We start from the raw sequence: 20,785 nt of genomic DNA, 5'->3' as shown, positions 1-20,785 counted from the left end.
ATCTATGGTGCAGAATGGGGGGGGAAGGATGTGACAAACCTGCTGAGACTTGTATACTCTCGGATATGGTGGGTTGCCACCCCGGGGTGCAGTCTGGGGGGTTCTGGGAACCACTGTGCCCTCTAACCCTGAAGCTGGGCTGGCCCCTCTCACACGGCGCTGCTGGAGATTCAGCCAGCCTCTCTAGTCCCTTTTCTTACCAACACGACAGCAGCTGACGCCATGCATCCAACTTAACTACCTGAGTGCTTTACCTAAGCCGCTCAAGGACAGATAGACGACAACAACCAATTTCCCAGCAATAAGTGATAGCAAAAAGATCAAAGCAGATTACTTAACAAATAACCGAAAACTCAAACTAAGCCTAACATACTATCTGGATAGAATTTGAATTAGCAATTTCTCACCGTGACTGATGATAGAAGCAGTCTACCAAGTTTCCAAACATAAGCTAGAATTCTCTTTACCCTGGAACCAACACTTTCCCCCCAGTTCAGTCTTTGTTCCTGAGATGTTTCCAGGAGTTTTCTTGTGTGCAGAATGAGGCCAAGAGAGGATGTCACACCCTACCTTATGTAGCTTTTCCATATGGCAGGAACCCTTTGTTCCAAACTCAGTTCCCAGTCCAGGTTGTGGAAAAATACAGGTACCAAAATGGAGTTTAGTGTCACATGGTCTGGTCACATGCTCTAGCAGGCACTGCTAAGTCATAGTAGCCATGACTCATACGCTGGCTGAAACATTCACAGGAAGGCTAAGCTATTCCGTGGTCCATTGTCTTTGTTGATGAGCCATCATCACTGTCTGGCTTCTTTGTTGTACCTGAAAGGCTCTTTGTGGGTGTTACCCAGAGTAAGCACATTTGAAAGACAAATGCATAGTCAATATCCTTAACTTCAGATACAAACATGATACATGCACACAAATAGGCCAATCATATTCAACAAATCATAACTTTTCCAATGACACTGAACATGATGCGTCTTGCATAAAATGCATCATAATTATGACCTAATCATATTATAATCATACCACTATGCTGAATATGGGGTGTAGTGTGAGAGGCCTAATTTCAAGACACAGGTGTTGGGAATGGAACTTCCCTTCTTTGTGGAACAGGAAATAATCCTCTAGCCAGGACTGGGAATACTTCCCAGACTCCCAGTGCTGAAACCTGAACCTACTGACACTTCATTAGTTACCACCACCCCCAATCTTTGTGGCAACTGCAAACTTTATCAGTGATGATTTTATATTCTCTTCCAGGTTGTTGATAAGAATGTTAAATAGCACAGGGCCAAGAACCAATCCTTGTGGGAACCCCCTAGAAAGAAATCTACTCAAGCATTGTTCCCCATTTACAATCATAGTTTTTAATCTATTTAATGTATGCTGTGTTTATTTTGTATCTTTCTAGTTTTCTAGTCAAAATGTTGTATTGAGCCAAGTAATATACCTAAACTTCTGTAAGGCATATGATATCAATACTATTAGTTGCAACCAAACTTTTTATCTCATCCAATTAGGATATCCAGTTAGTTTGATTGGATCTGTTGTCTCTGAACCTTTGTTAATTGGTATTAATTATATTACCCTTCTTTAATTCTTTATTAATTAAATCCATATTCACTGCTCCATTATCTTGCCCAGTATCGGACTAACATTCTTGTAATTAGCTGGGTCATCTCTTTTATACTTTTTAAATATTGGCACAGCATTAGCTTTATTCCAGTCTTCTGGAATTTCCCCATTGTTCCAAGTCTTAATTAAAATCAACATTAACAGTCCTCCACACTCCTCCACCAGGTCTTTCAAAGCTCTTGGATACAAGTTATCTGGACCTGTGTCTTTAAACATATCTAACTGCAATAGCTGCTGTTTAACATCCTCGTGAGTTATTGTTGGGATGAAAAGACTGTCGTTGTCAACATCTTATATGATTACATCATCTATTTTTCTCCAAATCCAGGAGAGAAATATTTATTGAACACTTTTACATCTTCATTATTTTGATAATTCTGCCATTTGCATCTAGTAATTTACCACTACCATTGTTAGGGATTAATTTTGTACTTAATATACTTTTTAAAAACTTCCTTCTTCTTTTCATTAATTGATCATTGCTTTCTAGTAGCTTCCCTTACCAATTTTCTACAATTCTGACCTTCTAACTTATATTATTTAATATTGACTTTCTCTTTCTTCCATTTATTTTATTTGGAGAGTGTTGGGATTCCTACCAGGGAGCCACCATCAGGTTCCAGAGACAGCCCCATCTCCTATATCTAGCCTGGCTAGTAGGTATGCGATAAATGTGAAGACCCTGCCTCTGTCTGTCAGCTAGGAGAGACAAAGATTTTCTCTTTCTGCCCTCTGATGCCTCCTGGCTGTTTTAAGCAAGCTGGGGTGAGACTGTGTTAACATGTGCCTCCCGGAGCTTCCATTTACCTAGTGCTGCTGTTCCATGAATAGTGGGGTTGTGAGTAGGGCAGCAGGTAGTGAGTGTTGGACTCTTGCTATTTCAGGGGCCGGTGACCTTCGAGGAGGTGGCTGTGTATTTCACCAGGGAAGAGGCGGCTCTGCTGGACCCCATTCAAAGGGCCCTCTATAGGGATGTCATGCAGGAGAAATATGAGACGGTGGTCTTGCTGGGTAAGGAGTCCTGTCCCTTGGGTTATTACAAGCTGTGGAGTCTCTAAATAACCTGAGTAGTGATAACTTTATACCTTTATTTGTCATCCAAGTTTTGACAAGTTTTCTGGCCCCCCTTTTTTTGCCTTATATCTCATGCACTAATATAATTTTTGGACATGTGAAATTTTGGTGCTGTCAGTCATTTTAAAATTGCATTTAATGTATCCTTATTGGCTACATTAATAACTGTAGCTTTCATGCCGTTTCCTAATTTTAAGGGTAAGATATGCCGCTTGTAGCATTCTAAATTAAGTAAACAGGTGTATGACTCATGCATGGATTGTGTGACAATTAGATGAGCTTCTCTTTTGATAGGAGAGTGTATAATGCAGGGATAGGCAACCTATGGCATGGGTGCTGAAGGCAGTACACGAGCTGATTTTCAGTGGCACTCACGCTGCCTGGGTCCTGGCCACCGGTCTAGAGGGCTCTGCATTTTATTTAATTTTAAATTAAGCTTCTTAAACATTTAAAAAATCTTATTAACTTTACATACAACAATAGTTTAGTTATATATTATAGACTTATAGAAAGAGACCATCTAAGAACATTTAAATGTATTACAGGCACATGAAACCTTAAATTAGAGAATGAATGAAGACTCGGCACACCACTTCTTAAAGATTGCCAACCCCTGGTATAATGTTTCCATTCAGGACCCCACCGGTGAAGGGAGAACAGAGATGTGGGATGGGGGGGGAGTAGATAATTCTGGGGTGCCCAGATATGGGGGGGGGGTGTGGGCAGGGTTAGAGCTTAGAAGCAGCAGGGAGAGATGAGGTAGTGAGAGATTGTTACAAGATCCTGCTAGTAACATTTTATTAGTGTAAGAGGGATAAGGCACATCGCCACATTTATTGCAAATACAGAAGGATAGTACTGACAGCTGTTAAAAGCATTCACTCACACAACCATTCACACAGGTTCTGCAATGATCAGTTATAGTTACCAGCCTTCAGTTGCTAGTCCTAAGTCACTGGCTAGGTGCCCTGGACACGAGGTTAGAGCTGAGCCGTTGTCAGATGCACATCCGATATTCCTGGAGGGTAGTTGCAGAACCAGACTCAAAGATCACAGTCCCCTGGTTCCATTCTTATAGGTCTTTGGTTCAATGTAAGTCTATGGGAATTGCTCTGTCATGATTGAGAGAGCCATCAATCAGCTTGACCGGCGGATGGTACATTCATGACGGACAAGTGTTATGCATATGCTATCTTTTATTTCTTTTTGATGCACCCTGGGCAGATTCCGCCTTGCCCTCCGGGGGTCATCCGTTTTCCTGCGTTATCTTCAGCCAGCAGATAGGTGTGAATCTTTCTTGAGTTTGGCTGGTACTATTTCCTGATCGATCATTTACCTGTCACAGACACTCACTTCCACTCACCCAGCATGCTCACATTTCAGTGTTCTTGCATTCCAGTGTAACACGTTTGATTTACATGTTATTCTGTTGTCTCTCCCCCTTTACATTGCTAAAGAACATGACTACAAGGTTTACACAGGCACAATCAAAATTCCAAGGGATGAAAGGGTTAGTGGTAAAACAACACTGTTTCCCAAAGTCCTTATCATTCCCTGGTACAGACTTTGTCTTGTTTTTCTAGGCCTCACATAATTAGTGTTTCTGTCCTTGGGTTAGTTACAGAAATTGCTATAATAATTTACAGCAAGGCTAAAAAGCAGACACACATCCAATCATTTAACTACTTTCTATTCACACTTTCTACACATCTAACGTTAGTATATAATGTAATACATATCTATCCCAACAAGATGTAGAGGGAACACAAGAAGCTCTCAAAGTGCCTGGAGGTGGTGCTAGCTGAGAGTAATGGGAAGAAGTGGAGAGGAGCGTGAAGGAAGGACACCGAGGAAGTGGCTCAGTCTCAGATGTTGAAGCTACATGGCCTATCCTTGTGGAAGAGTGGGACCCCTTGGGGATCTAATGCACTCAAGTGGCACCTCCCAAGGACTGTTTAAAAGCCAGGGCATTGCACAGATGCTATGCATCCATGACAGTGTGCCAGAGGTTGAGCCTTCTGGGGAAAAGCTATAAAACAAGAAAAGAGTCTAAATGTGTATTTACCATCATCCCCTCATCAATCCTTATGGGAATCCCTGATCCGTTCCATAATGTATTAAAACCTTCATCTAAGGCTTACCTCTTGGTTATCAGGTCATGTCCATTTGTTAGAGGGTTTTCCCTTCACCCTTTCACTTCCCTGGTTTTTGTCACGCAGAGAGCAAGCAGCAAAAGACCAGAAGTCCAAAGCACAGATAATGCAATGTTTATTAAGGTTATTTCCAAGCAAGCATATTCCACTACCCTAATTAACTTACACCTAGAAAAATTAATTATACAGCAGACAGAAACAATTAGAGAACCAGATTGATTAACAATGTAAAAGTGGCAAAGAATCCTGTGGCACCTTATAGACTAACAGACATTTTGGAGCATGAGCTTTCGTGGGTGAATACCCACTTCGTTAGATGCATGTAGTGGAAATTTCCAGGGGCAAGTATATATATGCAGGCAAGCTAGAGATAATGAGGTTAGTTCAATCAGGGAGGATGAGGCCTTGTTCTAGCAGTTGAGCTGTGAAAACCAAGGGAGGAGAAACTGGTTTTGTAGTTGACAAGCCATTCACAGTCTTTGTTTAATCCTGAGCTGATGGTGTCAAATTTGCAGATGATCTGAAGCTCAGCAGTTTCTGTTTGAAGTCTGGACCTGAAGTTTTTTTGCTGCAGGATGGCCACCTTAAGATCTGCTATAGTGTGGCCAGCGAGTTGAAGTGTTCTCCTACAGGTTTTTGTATATTGCCATTCCTAATATCTGATTTGTGTCCGTTTATCCTTTTCCGTAGCGACTGTCCAGTTTGGCCGATGTACATAGCAGAGGGGCATTGCAGGCATACGATGGCATATATTACATTGGTGGACGTGCTGGTGAATGAACTGGTGATGGTATGGCTGATCTGGTTAGGTCTTGTGATGGTGTCGCTGGTGTAGATATGTGGGCAGAGCTAGCATCAAGGTTTGTTGCATGGATTGGTTCCTGAGCTAGAGTTACTATGTTGCAGTGTGCAGTTACTGGTGAGAATATATTTCAGGTTGTCAGGCTGCCTGTGAGCAAGGACTGGCCTGCCACCCAAGGCCTGTGAAAGTGTGGGATCGTTGTCCAGGATGGGTTGTAGATCCCTGATGATGCGTTGGAGGGGTTTTAGCTGGGGACTGTATGTGATGGCCAGTGGAGTCCTGTTGGTTTCTTTCTTGGGTTTGTCTTGCAGTAGGAGTCTTCTGGGTACACGTCTGGCTCTGTTGATCTGTTTCCTTATTTCCTCGTGCGGGTATTGTAGTTTTGAGAATGCTTGGTGGAGATTTTGTAGGTGTTGGTCTCTGTCTGAGGGGTTAGAGCAAATGCGATTGTACCTCAGTGCTTGGCTGTAGACAATGGATCGTGTGATGTGCCCGAGATGGAAGCTGGAGGCATGAAGGTAGGCATAGCGGTCGGTAGGTTTTCGGTATAGGGTGGTGTTAATGTGACCATCACTTATTTGCACCGTGGTGTCCAGGAAGTGGACCTCCCGTGTAGATTGGTCCAGGCCGAGGTTGATGGTGGGGTGGAAGCTGTTGAAATCGTGGTGGAAGATAAAGATAAAACAATACAGAAATGAGGGTTTCAGAACCACAACCACTGATAAGTGATTTCTTGCCAGACAGGGTGCTATCAGACTAAGTTTTCTTTAACCATCTTAAGATCTATTTCGTTATCTGGTGGTGATGGGCACTATCAGGACAGGCTCGACTTCCTAACAGCCCAATAGCACCTTATTTCAGTGTGACTGGTTTGGGATGTGAGGATGTGACCCCTCACTTCCCAGCTTATGGCTGCCCCTGCTGCTTAGCCAAAGGCCTTAGCCTAAGAACAAGGGCTCAGACGATCCTAGTGAGAGAAGGCCCATACACAGGCGGACCGAAATTTTGCTAGTTAAAAGGGTATAAAGACAAAGTGATAAAAATACACCTAAGTTCTTGAAGTATAGGCTTTACAGGCAGGCCTGAATATCTCTATTCTAACAGTGGGTTCTACCCCTTCCCCCATTCTTTGTCTGTCTTGTCTATTTAGACTGTAAATTCTCTGTTTGCACTTTGCCTAGCACAATGGGAACTCACTGTTATTTGGCCCTTAGACACTATGGTAATGAATATGATTTATTATAATAATAACTGTCCTGCCACTTTGAGCCAAGGAAATGGCCTTGGGATGCGTAGCCTAATTTGGGATGTGTTAGTAATGTTGATTTGATTCATCAACTTGATTTATTTTGTTTTATAATTAATTTTAAATAATAATAATACTTAATCATTTATATTAATTAATATGGGTTTAGGCTCACCAGTTTGATCAGAAGATAAAAGTTCATGTTTCAAATCAGGTTCCACAGAATTTATAAAGGGACTTTCGGGGGTATGACAGCAAGCTCACACTGAGAGAGAGATAGTCATAAAGACTTTTTATTAAAATCAATGAAATAGTAAGTAAATTGTAAAACAGTTAGTTACAAAGTTACAATGGTATTACTGTTATTCAAGAGATACATATGATCATACAATATTATGTGCTGCAAACTTTGGTTAATATTCATACCCTGTTTTGATAAACTGGTGTTGGCCTCGCCTCTGGCGGTTCTGGTTTCACAGCTCTTGCAGAGGAAACTAATGCAAAGAGCTGTCAAAGCTACTTTAGAATTTACTTTTTAATTCAACTAAATAATCTAATACACAAACTAAAATAAAGTTTAGAGAGACCAAGCTTAGCCGAGTCTCTTTTCAATTTAAGTTTGAAAAGAAAGTAAGTGCTGCCTGTTACTAGTTAATAGCTGTTGTAGATGGATAGCATGAATATGTAGTTGAAGATGGTGAAGGGTAGTGAAGAAGGAGGAGGTCGAGGTGGGGGTGGGGTACCGTAGCGAGGTAGGTTATAGAAATAAATTCCTGAAATCCTTCCTCTTATGCCCAAATTTCACTCTTCCCCCATAGCAATGTTAGGGTACGCTTACCCCTTAGGCTAATATGTATGTGCGTATGGATGACAGGTATCTGCGCACTTGTGGTGTACTTGTTAAGTCTGTGGGTACAAGTTCAAAAAATCCTCTATGCCATTCTTCACTGTCCATTGGTCTAGGTAAAGGGTCTTATACCTAAGCGTATTCACTTTATTTGGGTATAGGAAAAACAAGTTAAAAAGGTCATCTTTACTTTTCTGGGTAAAAGGGCACAGGATATAGATATGCTAACTTTGCTTTAGCTTAAAATGCAGGTTTTTGGCCTGTGGGTTTCTTGCATTACAGCCAAATTTATTTTTAATATGAATTAATAAACCTATCACAATACAGTACTTATAAGAAAAGATATGTTTGTGCAGGCAAGCAGATTAATCCTGAGGGCTACAGATGTTACTGCTTAAAAATGAGATGGGGTTAAAACCATGGAATATTCTTTGACATGTATCCCACAAATTCCACTGACCTCCCTTCTTCTCTTTGCCTGCAGTAGGGTTTCCAATTTCCAAACCTGATGTGATCTTGCAGCTGGAACGAGGGGAAGAGCCATGGGTCCTGGACCTCCAGGGCTCAGAAAAAGAAGTGCTCCCAAGAGCTGCCTTCACAGGTGAGGAATTGGTTAAACAACTCAACAACTGTTTAGGAATGCAGGAAACATTTGGTATGCCCTATAAAGACCCTTTGAGCTCTTCAAGTTCAGGATTCTTCCCTGCAGATGTGGAATCATTATGGCAGATGTCACTCATGACTTCCCTCCTATTCTGACTGACAACTGTCAGCAGGTCCCTCCCCAATCTCACTTTCCACTGAGTGTTATGGTGCAATGAGGACCCAGAACTGATCCTTCCACAGAGAAGAGAGGAAGGGGTTTGGGGAAAATAAGTTCCTGATAGATTTCATCTCTCCCACATATATTTTGGTTTGTTCATCCCTTTTTCCATTCCTCTGTCTGAGATTTCCTTTCTTTCTGGTGCAGAGAGTGACCTATGTCTGGATTCTCTCTGTCTCCCATCCAGTGATGGGATGGTGAGTGAGAACGAGGAGGAGAAACCCCAGCAGGAAGATGCTGTGCAAGTAGAACCACGTGGAACATTATCAGGAAGATCCAAAGGAAGTGTTTCCAGGAGTTGTGCATTCTCAGAAAACACAAAAGCCTGTGAGACTCAGCAGAGGCCAGAGGAAAACTACAGTAGCCACTCAGACCTTCTTACACGTGACAGAATCAACTTGGAAGAGAGACGCTACGCCTGCCATGAGTGTGGGAAAAGCTTCAATCGGAGCTCACACCTTCTCAGACATCAGAGAATCCACACAGGGGAGCTGCCCTACACATGCTCTGAGTGTGGGAAAAGGTTCAGTCAGAGCTCTGCCCTGAGCACACACAGGAGAATCCACACAGGTGAGAAACCATATGGATGCGTTGAGTGTGGGAAAAGCTTCAATCAGAGCTCAAACCTTATTGCACATAGGAGAATCCACTCCTGTGAGAAACCGTATGGATGCTCTGAGTGTGGGAAAAGCTTCAGTAAGAGCTCAGACCTTATCAGACATCAGAGAATCCATACTGGGGAGATGCCCTACACATGCTCTGAGTGTGGGAAAAGCTTCAAGCAGAGCCCAAGCCTTATTAGACATCACAAAATCCACCTGAGAGTGAACTGTTATAAATCACTTGACTAGGGCTGGCCAAAGATTTTTTTTTTTTGAATCACATTTGCTAATTCCCACATAGTGATTTTTGCACCATCTTCACCGTGGCGCCTCAGCTCCACCAGATCAGTTGCCTGCTTCTGCCTTTTGCAGCTCACCCTTCTTTGGGGTCAGTCCTATGATCTTTTCTATCAACTCCTGTCCTTTTGAGTCATAGGCATGTGTGTCCCTCCCGCCAGGAATGTTCATCAGCTCCAAGTGGGAGAGAGATTTTGGTCCCAACAAGCTACACTGAGGCAAAAACTACCTGTGCCTTCCATCCACTAGGACTGTTCATGGTGTTAGTTGCTCAAGTTAGTGATCTTGGTGTAAAAAGACAGTTAGAATTGTAGTGCAGATGCAGCCCAGGTGCAGTGGTTGGCATTAGCTTTCCCCTTGACCTGACCTAACATAAACTCCATCGCTTCCTAGTCTAAATAAACCCTGAGCATTACGGTTATACTGTTCCCCCATTTCAAAGCAATTGTTAGTCATCGAGTTCTCCCTTGGGGAACAAATTGTTTCATTCCCAGTTGCTCTGATGTTGCTTCAGGTTGTGCAGGGGAGCCGATATTTTTGCTACTATTTTCCTCAGTTAAAATGTATTGAACTATAACAAAGAGCAGGGATAGGGAAAAATGTCATTTCACCCACTCTAACAACAGACATAGTTAGGGTAAATTAGACGGATTCCCTTATTCCCCATCACCATCCCAATCCCCCGGTTGTTTAATTGGTTAGGTCAATATTTTTTCTAAAGGGCTAGGAAGAGGATTCCCTAGTAAATGACTTGTAACTCAGCAAAATACCCATGCATTGGGCTCCCAAAGTAGTTGTTTCCCAGGCCCTGCAGGATATCACTCCTGAAAGTAGCTCCTTCCTAATCAACTGCATGTTGCCTATTTGGGAAATGCAATCCCTATCTAGGAAGAGATGGGGAAAATGGAAGTGACGTTTCTGTTCAGTTCACCCTGAGATGCTGCAAACGTGTAGAAAATGGAATCTGTGTTGAATGTGATATAGTTGCAAAAAGATACCTATTTTTAATAGAGACCTGACATTTGTTGTCTTACAGGGATACTAAACCACACTTGAATTTAGTCCCTAATTTAAATCTGTGGTACCAGATTAAAAAATCAAAGGGCATATTTGGGGGAGTTATACCTCACTGTCGCTACTGCTATGTTGTGTGGTTGGTGAAGAATTCTACGCCAAGGACTTGGAGTAATTTTATACTTAAGGTCAAAGATTTGATAAGGACTCAGGTAGAAATTGCAGGTACTTAGTGGCTGATTTTCACCTCAGAGATGGAAGCTATGGTGACCTGTGGCCCAGGTCAACTATTTTTCAACCCTGCTCCCTAGTTAAGTGGCATTGATCACACTCCTAAAGGATGCCATGATTAAATTGGGAACAACAGTCTTTTACCATTTGTCTCCAAAGTTAGATGAAGCACAGAGAGAAACAGCTGATTCCTTCAGAGCCATTCCATGCCTATGGGTCCCAATCTGGCTGTCTTGTTGGAGAAGCAGCACTTCCATGCTGGGCAAATGATGGTAGCCAATGAGGGAATGTATCAGATTCCAAGTTCAGACTGCGGGATAGATGAATGCGGAGTCCAGAATCTGTAGTTTGGTCTCTTAATTTTGCTATTAAGTCTTATGCATTTATATCACTTCTCCATCTCCTGCTACTCTAAAAGATTAGAAAGAGTGAAAATAGAGCACAGGTGGGTTTTTCCCATAATGCAACCTTCCCATGTAGTGTGAGACCCCTTCCATCCATGCTTACAGGAGAAGTCCCAGGGAGAAATAAACTCCCAGAAATGGAAGGCTCCTAGGTTATTGTAGAATGTGATTTTACACAAAGCTGACTGAGTGGAAATGGGAATTAAGAGAAAACTGCTCTATAGGTTTCTATTTTGTAATCTTTGAATAAGTTGTTACCAGCGACAATGTAATTAAACATGAATTAGTGTAACATAAGAGACTGATTATGTGATAACTTCCAATGTTCTGATATAATTCTGGTTTTCTTCTAGTTCTCTCCCTGCCCCCTCCTACTATGTAGGAAAAGGTGGATAATCCTGAAATTAAAACCTCACTCAAAAAGAGTTAGAGTGGGGGAATACGTGAGAGAAATAGCATGTATAAGAATAGAGACCCAAGATAGACTGTAATTATTTCTATTTCAAATGGAATTTATTTTGATCAATTTTCAAATCTTCTGTTAAGAGGAAAATTACTTGACAAGAGATGTAACCTTTTACCCAGTTAGAGGGTAACAGCCACAGAGTTCCCCAGGTCTCGTTTGCAAAGCAAAGATGTCACATCAGGCAGGAGATGTCAAAATCTAAAATGGTGATGGATGTGTGATGGGAGCTTTTCTGGGTTGGTTTTTTGGTTTGGTTTGGTTTTTTTAATTTAATTCTTGTTTTGTTTTTGCAACCAGTTATTTTTATAGGCGCTGAGGCCCCTTTTCCTTTTGAGCAAAGCTGTTTAACCCTCAGGCCTGGCTCTAAGAACAGGAGTACTTGTGGCACCTTAGAGACTAATAAATTTTTATTTGAGCATAAACGTTCATGGGCTACAGCCCACTTCTTCAGATGCATAGAATGGAATATATAGCAAGGAGAGATATATGCATACAGAACATGAAAAGGTGGAAGTAGCGATATCAACTCTAAGAGGCTAATTAAGATGAGCTATAGTCATCAGGAGAAAAAAACACTTCTGTGGTGATAATCAAGATGGGCCATTGCAGACAGTTGACAAGAGGTGTGAGGATACTTAACATGGGGAAATAGATTCAGTCTGTATAATGACTCAGCCATTCCAAGTCTCTGTTCAAACCTAAATTAATGGTATCTAGTTTGCATATTGATTCAAGTTTAGCAGTTTCTCATTGGAGTCTGTTTTTGAAGCTTTTCTGTTGCAAAATTGCCACCTTTAAGTCTGTTACTGAGCGATAAGAGAGGCTGAAGTGTTCTCTTACTGGTTTTTTAATGTTATGATTCCTGATGTCAGATTTGTGTCCATTTAATCTTTTGCATAGAGACTGTCCAGTTTGGCCAATATACATGGCAGAGGGGCATTGTTGGCACATGATGGCATATATCACAGTGATAGATGTGCAGGTGAACGAGCCCCTGATGGCATGGCTGATGTAATTAGGTCCTATGATGGTGTCACTTGAATAGATCTGTGGAAAGAATTGGCATTGGGCATTGTTGCAAGGATAGGTTCCTGGGTTAGTGTTTTTGTTGTGTGGTGTGTGGTTGCTGGTGAGTATTTGGTTCAGGTTGGGGGCTATCTGTAAGCGAGGACTGGTCTGTCTCCCATGATCTGAGGAAGCCTCCTCAGAACTGGCCTTGTGTTTCTTTCATGTTTGACATCTTTGGGGTTCACACGTCCAGACTACATGCGGTTCACAGCAACAGATACTTTGAGAAACCTGCTGGGTCAAGCAGGCCTTTTCCAAACTGACATTGGCCCAAAGTCTGCCTCAATTCACCTGGATTGGGACACATCTATATCAAAGGAGTGGTTCACACCTGATTTGCCCAGAAATTGGATAAGTAGGAATCGACAACAATGAAGTTAAAGGTAAGAGTGAAAGACCCTTGCCGTGCAGGTCAACAGGCCTGTTCTGTTCATTCCCTTTGACGCATCTAGCTCTGGTCACTCTCAGGCAGCACACTGGGCAAGATGGACCATTGGTCTGACCCAGTATGACAGTCTTGGGTTCTTAGTTAAGCCATCTACGGCCTTGTCTACACTGGCAAGTTTCTGCTCAGGAAAGCAGCTTTCTGTCGTGTAACTCCCGAGGTGTGCACACTGCCAAGCCACTTAGTGCGCAGAAACTGCACAGTTGTAGGTCTTTTAAAAAAAACAAAAAACAAAAAAACCCAACACCCCGATGAGAGTTGTACATCTTTCTGCACCGGGGCTACAGCTCCACGGTGCCAGTGTAGACACCCTGGTGGATTACAGCGCTGTGATTGGCCTCCGGGAGATGTCCCACAATCCCTGTTCTCATTTCTCTGGTTATTAGTTTGAACTCTACTGCACTGCCCTCAGGTGACCAACCGAGAACCCCACCCCTTAAATTACTTGGGAATTTTGAAAATTCCCTTCCTGTTTGCTTGGTGATGCATGCAGTGGTCTAAGTGCATCTTTCGATGTGACCACGCCTGCTCCATGGACCGGGTGATACCCCGCTTGGAGCAATGCTCAGCTGCTGAACCTCATCAGCATTTGGGGAGAGGAGCCTGTCCAGTCTCAGCTGTGCTCCAGCCATAGGAATTATGATACCTATAGACAAATTTCACTTTGCATGAGAGAAAGGGGCCATGGCCAGGACACTGCAGTGTAGGGCCAAAGTGAAGGAGCTGTGGAATGCCTACCACAAGGTGCGGGAGGCAAAACGCCACTCTGGTGCTGCACTCACAAGCTCCCATTTCTACAAAGAGCTGGACATGGTAGTCCATGGTGACCCCACCTCCACTGGTAAGGCCGCTGTGAGTACTTCAGTGGCTCACGTGCCAGTTAAGAGTGGACCGAGCCAGGAAGAGTAAATCTTGGACTGTGACGTGAAGGTGGAGGACGACTTAGAGGTCAGAGATGCACGCAGCCCGGCGTTTTTATCTGCTCCAGAGGAGATTAGCCAGTCACAGGTGTCAAAGCTTTGCAAAGCACAAACAGGAGAGGAGGCCCATGGTAAGTGGCTTTGATCTGGGGAATCAATGAAGCGAGTTGTTGGGGGCAGGAGGTTTGCAGAAAGCAGGCTTGTGTCTGTATGATGTGCGTACCACCACATGCCTAGTCTGAGCAGTGGAACAGGGTATTGATTGACTCCCTCACTTCATGGGAATCTGCCCCAGAGATCTCCATGAAACTCTCATGGAGATACTGGGCAATCTGCTGCTGCAGGATCTTTGGCAGAATTGCTTTGTTTCTTGCCCCATTAAGGGTAATTTTCCAATGCCACTCTGGTGTCACCGAGGGGGCCAGGGGGCAGAGACCATTGCTGCACACAGGTGAGCCACATAAGAGCCAGGGCAAACACCGCAGTTTTGGAGAAGACCCTCCCTTGATTCCCTGCTCACCCTCAGCAGCAAGATATCTTTCATAATGAAAACAGCCTGTGGAAAATATAGGCACACAAATGATGATATGCCCCCTCCCTGTCTCTCCCCAAGAGCCACATGCCTACTGTACAGTATGGTCCTGGACAGTAATTTCTCCTGCCCCTGCTTTTACCATTTTGGGGGTCTTGTGGCTCTTGTGTGCTTGGCTGGGGACAGCCAGTTAGTGACAGGTATGTGAACAGTGGCTGTGTTTAAATCACTGTATCAGTGGTCTGTGTGCTGCAAACACTGCTTCTGTAACATGTTGCATTTTGGCCTCACAGATACGACCTCGAGAGCCCAGCCTCCCTCTTTTTGTTATTGGCGGCTGAACGGCTGTTCAGAATTAGAAAGTGGCCATGAAGAACTAAAGAGAACTTTCTGCATGATGTCATTAGGCACTGCATGGCCAAAAGACAAGAACTGAAGGAGTGGTGGGACAGCGAAAAGTGGGACTGAAAGGAGAACGCGGTGCGCCAGAACGAAGCCATGTAGCGGCTCTTAAACATTATGGAGCGCCAAGCAGACACGTTCCAGTTGCTTCCAACCCCTCAAACCAAGTGGCTCCGTTCCCATCCTCCCCTGCAGCTGCGGTCGCAAAACTCTCTCATATGCCCCCTCTGACACCGCCAAACACACTCTTATCAACCTCCTGGCTCCAGTCTATACCCACTGCATTCCACTCCTGCCCCATCACAGTCCTGCCCGGTGGTCTCCCAGTACACACTGCACTCCACACCCGTCCCTCTGCAGTTTATTCCTGCTGAAGTACAGTACCTGCTGCACTGTACTCCAGAGGATAAGGTTGAATATGATACCTGGACATACACAAATCTTCAACCATCCCGGACCTCACCTCCTCATGGGACGCTCCCTTTCACCATCCCCCCACAGTGCTGATGTGTTTTTCTTTTTTGTTTGTTTCTCTCTCCTCTGGTGGTTGCTTTTGCATAAAATAGTTTTGGTTTGAAAGCAATCTTGATTCCATTAATTGAAAACAAATATAACCCTGCCGAGCAGCAAGCAATTTTCTTAAGCCTTCATAGTGCATTGTCTGCACCACTCACAATCACCTCCCAGCATTACAAGCACTACACTCCCATGCATAGCAACAAATATTGTAGCTTTCAGCTTCAGATTGCTGCCTTAAGGCAACCCTGATCCTTATAGCCCTGCTGTGCACCCCTCTAATAGCCCTGGTCTGTGGCTGTTCAAATTCAGCATCCAGGTGCTGATGCTCAGTGGTCCAGCCCTGAGTGAAGCTTTCACCCTTCTCTTCACAAATATTATGGAGTGTGCAGCACGTGGCTATAAGCATAGGAATATTGTCATCGGCCACGTCCAGCCTTCCATCTAGGCAGCGCTAGCCGGCCTTTAAATGGCTAAAAGCACACTCAACTGTCATTTTGCACTTGCTCAGCCTGGTGTTGAACTTCTCTTTGCTACTGTCAAGGTGCCCCATGTATGGCTTCATAAGTCACAGCATTAAGGGGTAGGCAGGGTCTCCCAGGATCACAATGGGCATTTCGACTTCCCCTATGGTGATCTTCTGCTCTGGGAAGAAAGTCCCTGCTTGCAGCTTCCTGAACAGGCCAGTGTTCTGAAAGGGGCATGCGTCATGCCCCTTTTTGGACCAGCCTGCATTAATGTCTGTAAAATGCTCATGTTGATCCACAAGTGCCTGGAGAACCATTGAAAAATACCCTCTGTGATTAATGTACTTGCTGGCTAGGTAGTCTGGTGCCAGAATTAGAATATATGTGCGATCTATCATCCGACGCAGTTAGGGAAGCCCATTTGTGCAAACCCGTCCACAAGGGCAACGACGTTGCCCAGAATCAAGGTCTTTCAGAGCAGGATGCAATTAATGCCCTGCACACTTTTGTCAACATGCATCCCACTGTTGACTTTCCCACTCCAAACTGGTTAGCGACTGATTGGTAGCAGTCTGGAGTAGCCAGCCTCCACCGTGCAATTGCCATGTGCTTCTCCAACAACAGGGCTGCTCTCATTCTCGTGTCCTTCTGCTGCAGGGCTGGGGCGAGCTCATCACACAGTCTCATGAATGTGGCTTTCCTCATCCAAAAGCTCTGCAGCCACTGCTCGTCATCTCAAATGTGCATGACGATTGATCCCACCACTCAGTAGTTTCCTGAGCCCCAAAGCGGCGTTCCGCTATGGTCAGCACCTCCGTGAATGCCACAAGCAATCTCGTGTTATAGCTACTACACATGATGAGATCAATGTCAAACTCCTCTTACCTTTGTAGTTTAAGGAATAACTCCACTGCCATTCATGATGTGTTATTGGTCAACAGTGCTGGATCCATTCCTGCTGCCTGAAGACCTGTCCCTGTCCCAGAGGGAGGGGGACATCTGCGAGGGGCCTGGAACACTGACCTACCAGTTCCTAACTCCCAAACTTTCAGCAACTCTGTTATCAGTGCCTGTGAGTGTAATTTAAACCGTAAAAACAATCATACTGGGCTAGACCATACTCTGGACTTTGGGTCTGGAAAAGAGCTGGCACAATCCATAGACCAGGTTGTTATATAAAATGCACATGGATTTTAACCCTTCACATCCAGTAATGGCAAAGTTCTTGGTTCAGCCTTATAGCAGTGGTGGAATAAACTGCAGGTTCAAATCAAGTCTCTGGAGTCCATCCACAGCTGGGATGGGTCATTCAGTCCTTTGTATAGAACTTCAGTTTGTAGCAAAGTCCCTCCAGAGGTATGAAGCAGGGATGGAGATGAGGCATCAGCCTTTTATAGTCTCTTGCCATGTGGTCTTTGCTTTCTTTGTCCCAAGGACACTCTATCCAGCACGTGGCATAGAAAAAACTTAGAGTTCTGTCCATAGGCAGGTCCCTGCATAGCTTGCTGAGTCACAAGGCGTATCTGCCTTCTCTCAATAGGTCGATTGTATAGCTGATGGTCGTTAATGGGCCATCAAGCAGGCTAGGCAGAACTGATACCAACTTGTCTGGCTGCGGTGTTCCATGGAAGCATAGCACAGGTTTGAAATATGGACAGCATAGAACCAATATTCATAATATCAACTACAAAAATGATACACATCTAGAGAGAGTATAATTATAATTAGACAATCAGAACCTCTCCATAGACCCCTTACACAACAACCTTTCTACAATATTGGCTGCAAATATAGAACAGTGGTCGCAACGGTGATCTATACAGTTACAGATTATGTCAATAATGTCACAGGAGATGACACGGCATCAGTGAGACTGATATTGGAATAGCCTCCAGTTTTGGAGTCCTCATTTGAAAAAGATGTTGCGAAATTGGAGATGGGGAAACAAAGAGCCACCAAATGTTCTGAGGGCTGGAAAAAAATGCCTTCTAGTGAGCTATTGAAAGAGCTCAACCTGTTTAGCTTATCAAAAGAAGATTGAAAGGTGACTTCATTGAAGTGTTGAAGTGCCTTAATGGAGAGAAAATACTGGGTTTTAAAGAGCTCTTTAATCTAGCAGAGAAAGGCATAGCAAGACCCAATGGCTGGAAGCTGCAAAGAGACAAATTCCTATTACAACTAAGGCACAAATATTCAACAGCAAGGATTATTCACCACCGGAACAAGCTACCAAGGAAACTGGTAGATTCTCCATCTCTTCGTGTCATTTAATGAAGACTAGATGCCTTTCTGGAATGTGTTTTCTCCCAAAGCAGCTCTTGTTTCATAGAGGAGGCCTGTGATATGCAGGTGGTCAGATTAGATGCTCTTACGGTCTCTTCTGGCCATAAAGTCAACTAATTTCTGAAAAACTGAGTGTAGCATTGGGAGCAGCGTCTGATGTTTTCCTCTCTAGCCGGCTTGCTTCCTAGAACGAACGCTCCTGAGTGAGGTGATCCACAGGGAGTAGCTCAAACTTCCAAAGTGTCAGGCCGGGGCAGGACATTGGCACAGCAAGGGAGGGGTGTGGCAGTGACATCACAAAGGCCTTTTGCAGGACCTGAGACTATTGGTGAAAGGTGATGGGAAGGTGGTGACCTCACAGAGAGATGCTCACATCAGCCAGGCAGGAGGGGGGCGAGGGGCCAGGGAAACCTCAGAGACCCCTGTGGCTTTGCTTTAGCAAGTCTCCTTCTCCAGATCTCTCTTTGACAACTGAGAGAGTATTCGGGTTCAAGTACGTGAGCGCCAGGAGGAACCTCTTTCGAGTTTTCTCCTTCCCTTTTAGTGATTTTACTAGAAAACAGACGTCCCTGTTTAGAAGGTAAGAGCCTCCCTCGATGTTTGAAACCAGTTCAGTCTGATCCATCTGGGGTGAGTTGAATTCTAGGCATGGAAAACACGAGCTTAAGGAGGTAGAATTTTATTGCGCACCTGGGATTTTGTCCCTTAGAATCACTGGGGACATTAGGGTTTGTCCTTTTTGTTTCACCTTTTCCTCCATCCATCCATCCATCCCTCTTTTCTCTTCTTTTCTTGCTTCTTTTGTCCTTTCTCCTGTTCCCCTCGCAACAACAGGAGGTGTGTGTGTGTGTATTGTAGGGGAGTGCTCTGCACCTCCCACTGTGGGAGGTCCATCCAAAAATGTGGGGCTGCAATAGTGCTCGGGCTGTGATCCCCACCGGTGACCTGGGCCATTCTTTGGGCTCTCTGGTGAGAACCCTCAGCCTCCCATCCTCAGTATCTACCCTGATTGGCAGAACAGGGGGTTATTGACAGGAAGGAGACTCAGGTCCTTGTTGTTCTCTTTTAAGACCAAGTAAATAAGTCATAACCAGTTATATGTTTGATTAATTTTGCTGCTTCTCTGTATTAATGGTCTCTGAGCAGTTCATGATTCTCTCTAACATTGCAGTTCTCCTCAAATACTTGCTGAATAATTATTGTTCACTGTTGTTGGGCTGGAGCTCATCTGAGAGCACTTTATTCAGGTCATTCAATGTATGAAAATCAAGATCCGATGGTTAGTTTGAAAATCAGGGCTCTTGGATCCTATTCCCAACTCTGCCACTGACTGGCTGTGTGACCTAAGACAAGTAAATTCTCCTTTCTCAGCCTTAGCTTCTCCCTCTTTCAAATAGGGATAATAATGATCCGCTCCTACCTACTTCATGGTGCGTGGAGGCAGGGCCAGCTCTAGGTGTTTTGCCGCCCTAAGCAAAAAACAATTTTGGCTACCCTCACACCAGCACTGGGCTCCACCTGCACACACCCTTGCTGCCTGAGCCCTGGGCTCTCCTCCCCACACCTCCACCCCCCTGCCACCCCTGCTCTAGGCTCTCCCCCCCCCTCACCTCATGCTGCCCCAGCCCTGGGCTCTCAACCCCACCACTTGCACCTCCTGCCGCCCCAGCTCTAGGCCTTCCACAGCCCCCTGCCATCCCAGCTCTGGGCTCTCCCCCTCCAACCCCCTGGGCTCCCCCACACACACCCCATGCTGCCCCAGCTCTGGGCTCCCCCGTCTCCACCAGTGCTCTCCCACTCACACACCCTCTGCCACCCCAGCCCTGGGCTCTGTTCCCTCCAGCTGCACCCAGGGCTGGTCCAAGGAACTTTCGCACCCTAGGCAAAACTTCCACCTTGCACTCCACCCCCCAGCCTTGTGGCAGCTTCCCACTCCCCTGTGCCCTGAGGCACCCCCCACCGCGGCAGCTCCCTCCCTCCTGGGGAGCCATGCGGCACCTCCCCAACCCAGCTCATCTCTGCTTCACCTCCTCCCCGAGCACGCCGCCCCCTGCTCTAATTCTCCTCCTCTCCCAGGCTTGCGGCTCCAAACATCTTATTGGCGCTGCAAGCCTGGGAGGCAGGAGAAGTGGAGCAGCAACCATGTGCTCAGGGAGGAACTGCTGTTAAAAAAAAAATTGGGGGCACCGCTTTTTGGTGCCCTCAAATCTTGGCGCCCTAGGCAACCGCCTAGTTCGCCTCAATGGTAGCACCGGCCCTGCCTGCACTCCCCTGCCGTCCCAGACCTGGGCACTCCCACACACACATCCTGTGCTGCCCCAGCTCTGGGCTCTCCCCTTTCCCACCAACAGTGCTCCGTCACCCACACACACCCTGCTACTCCAGCCCTGGGCTCTGCCCCCCTCCACCTGCACCCCCTGCTGCCCCAGCCCTGGGCTCCCCCCCCACCTGAACCCTCCTTCTGCCCTAACCCTGGGTCACTGGTTGGCAGGGAGGAGTCCCAAAGGAACAGGCTTGCCACGATGCAGAAAGACAGTGATCCTGGGACCTCC

At 45.1% G+C, this 20,785-nt stretch overlaps 2 protein-coding genes across 17 annotated transcripts in view; one reads left to right on the top strand and one right to left on the bottom strand.

The window, feature by feature from the left end:
- The window catches only part of LOC127046628 (zinc finger protein 501-like), a 271,994-nt gene that overhangs the window by 16,522 nt on the left and 234,687 nt on the right, over nucleotides 1-20,785 (top strand). For 2 of the 9 annotated variants that reach the window (XR_007773135.1, XM_050943874.1), the window contains exons 3-4: nucleotides 2,526-2,652; nucleotides 8,248-8,364. The exons of 1 other annotated variant lie outside the window; for it this stretch is intronic. Coding sequence is in view for 4 of the 8 variants with exons in the window: in XM_050943874.1 (XP_050799831.1) it covers nucleotides 2,526-2,652; nucleotides 8,248-8,364 (244 nt within the window). In the remaining 4 variants the exon portion in view is untranslated. Of the gene's footprint in view, nucleotides 1-2,211; nucleotides 2,258-2,525; nucleotides 2,653-8,247; nucleotides 8,365-8,733; nucleotides 9,851-14,858; nucleotides 14,927-20,785 lie in introns of those variants that run through there. 6 more of the 9 variants (XR_007773142.1, XR_007773143.1, XM_050943945.1 and 3 more) reach the window with 6 other exon arrangements.
- The window catches only part of LOC127046425 (zinc finger protein 420-like), a 201,142-nt gene that overhangs the window by 39,819 nt on the left and 140,538 nt on the right, over nucleotides 1-20,785 (bottom strand). The window lies entirely within an intron of this gene.

The sequence above is a fragment of the Gopherus flavomarginatus genome, chromosome 1, assembly GCF_025201925.1.
Source record: "Gopherus flavomarginatus isolate rGopFla2 chromosome 1, rGopFla2.mat.asm, whole genome shotgun sequence".
NCBI classification, from domain to species: Eukaryota; Metazoa; Chordata; order Testudines; family Testudinidae; genus Gopherus; species Gopherus flavomarginatus.
The sequence above is the reverse complement of the archived record's forward strand: the minus strand, read 5'-3'. Positions and strand labels throughout refer to the sequence as shown.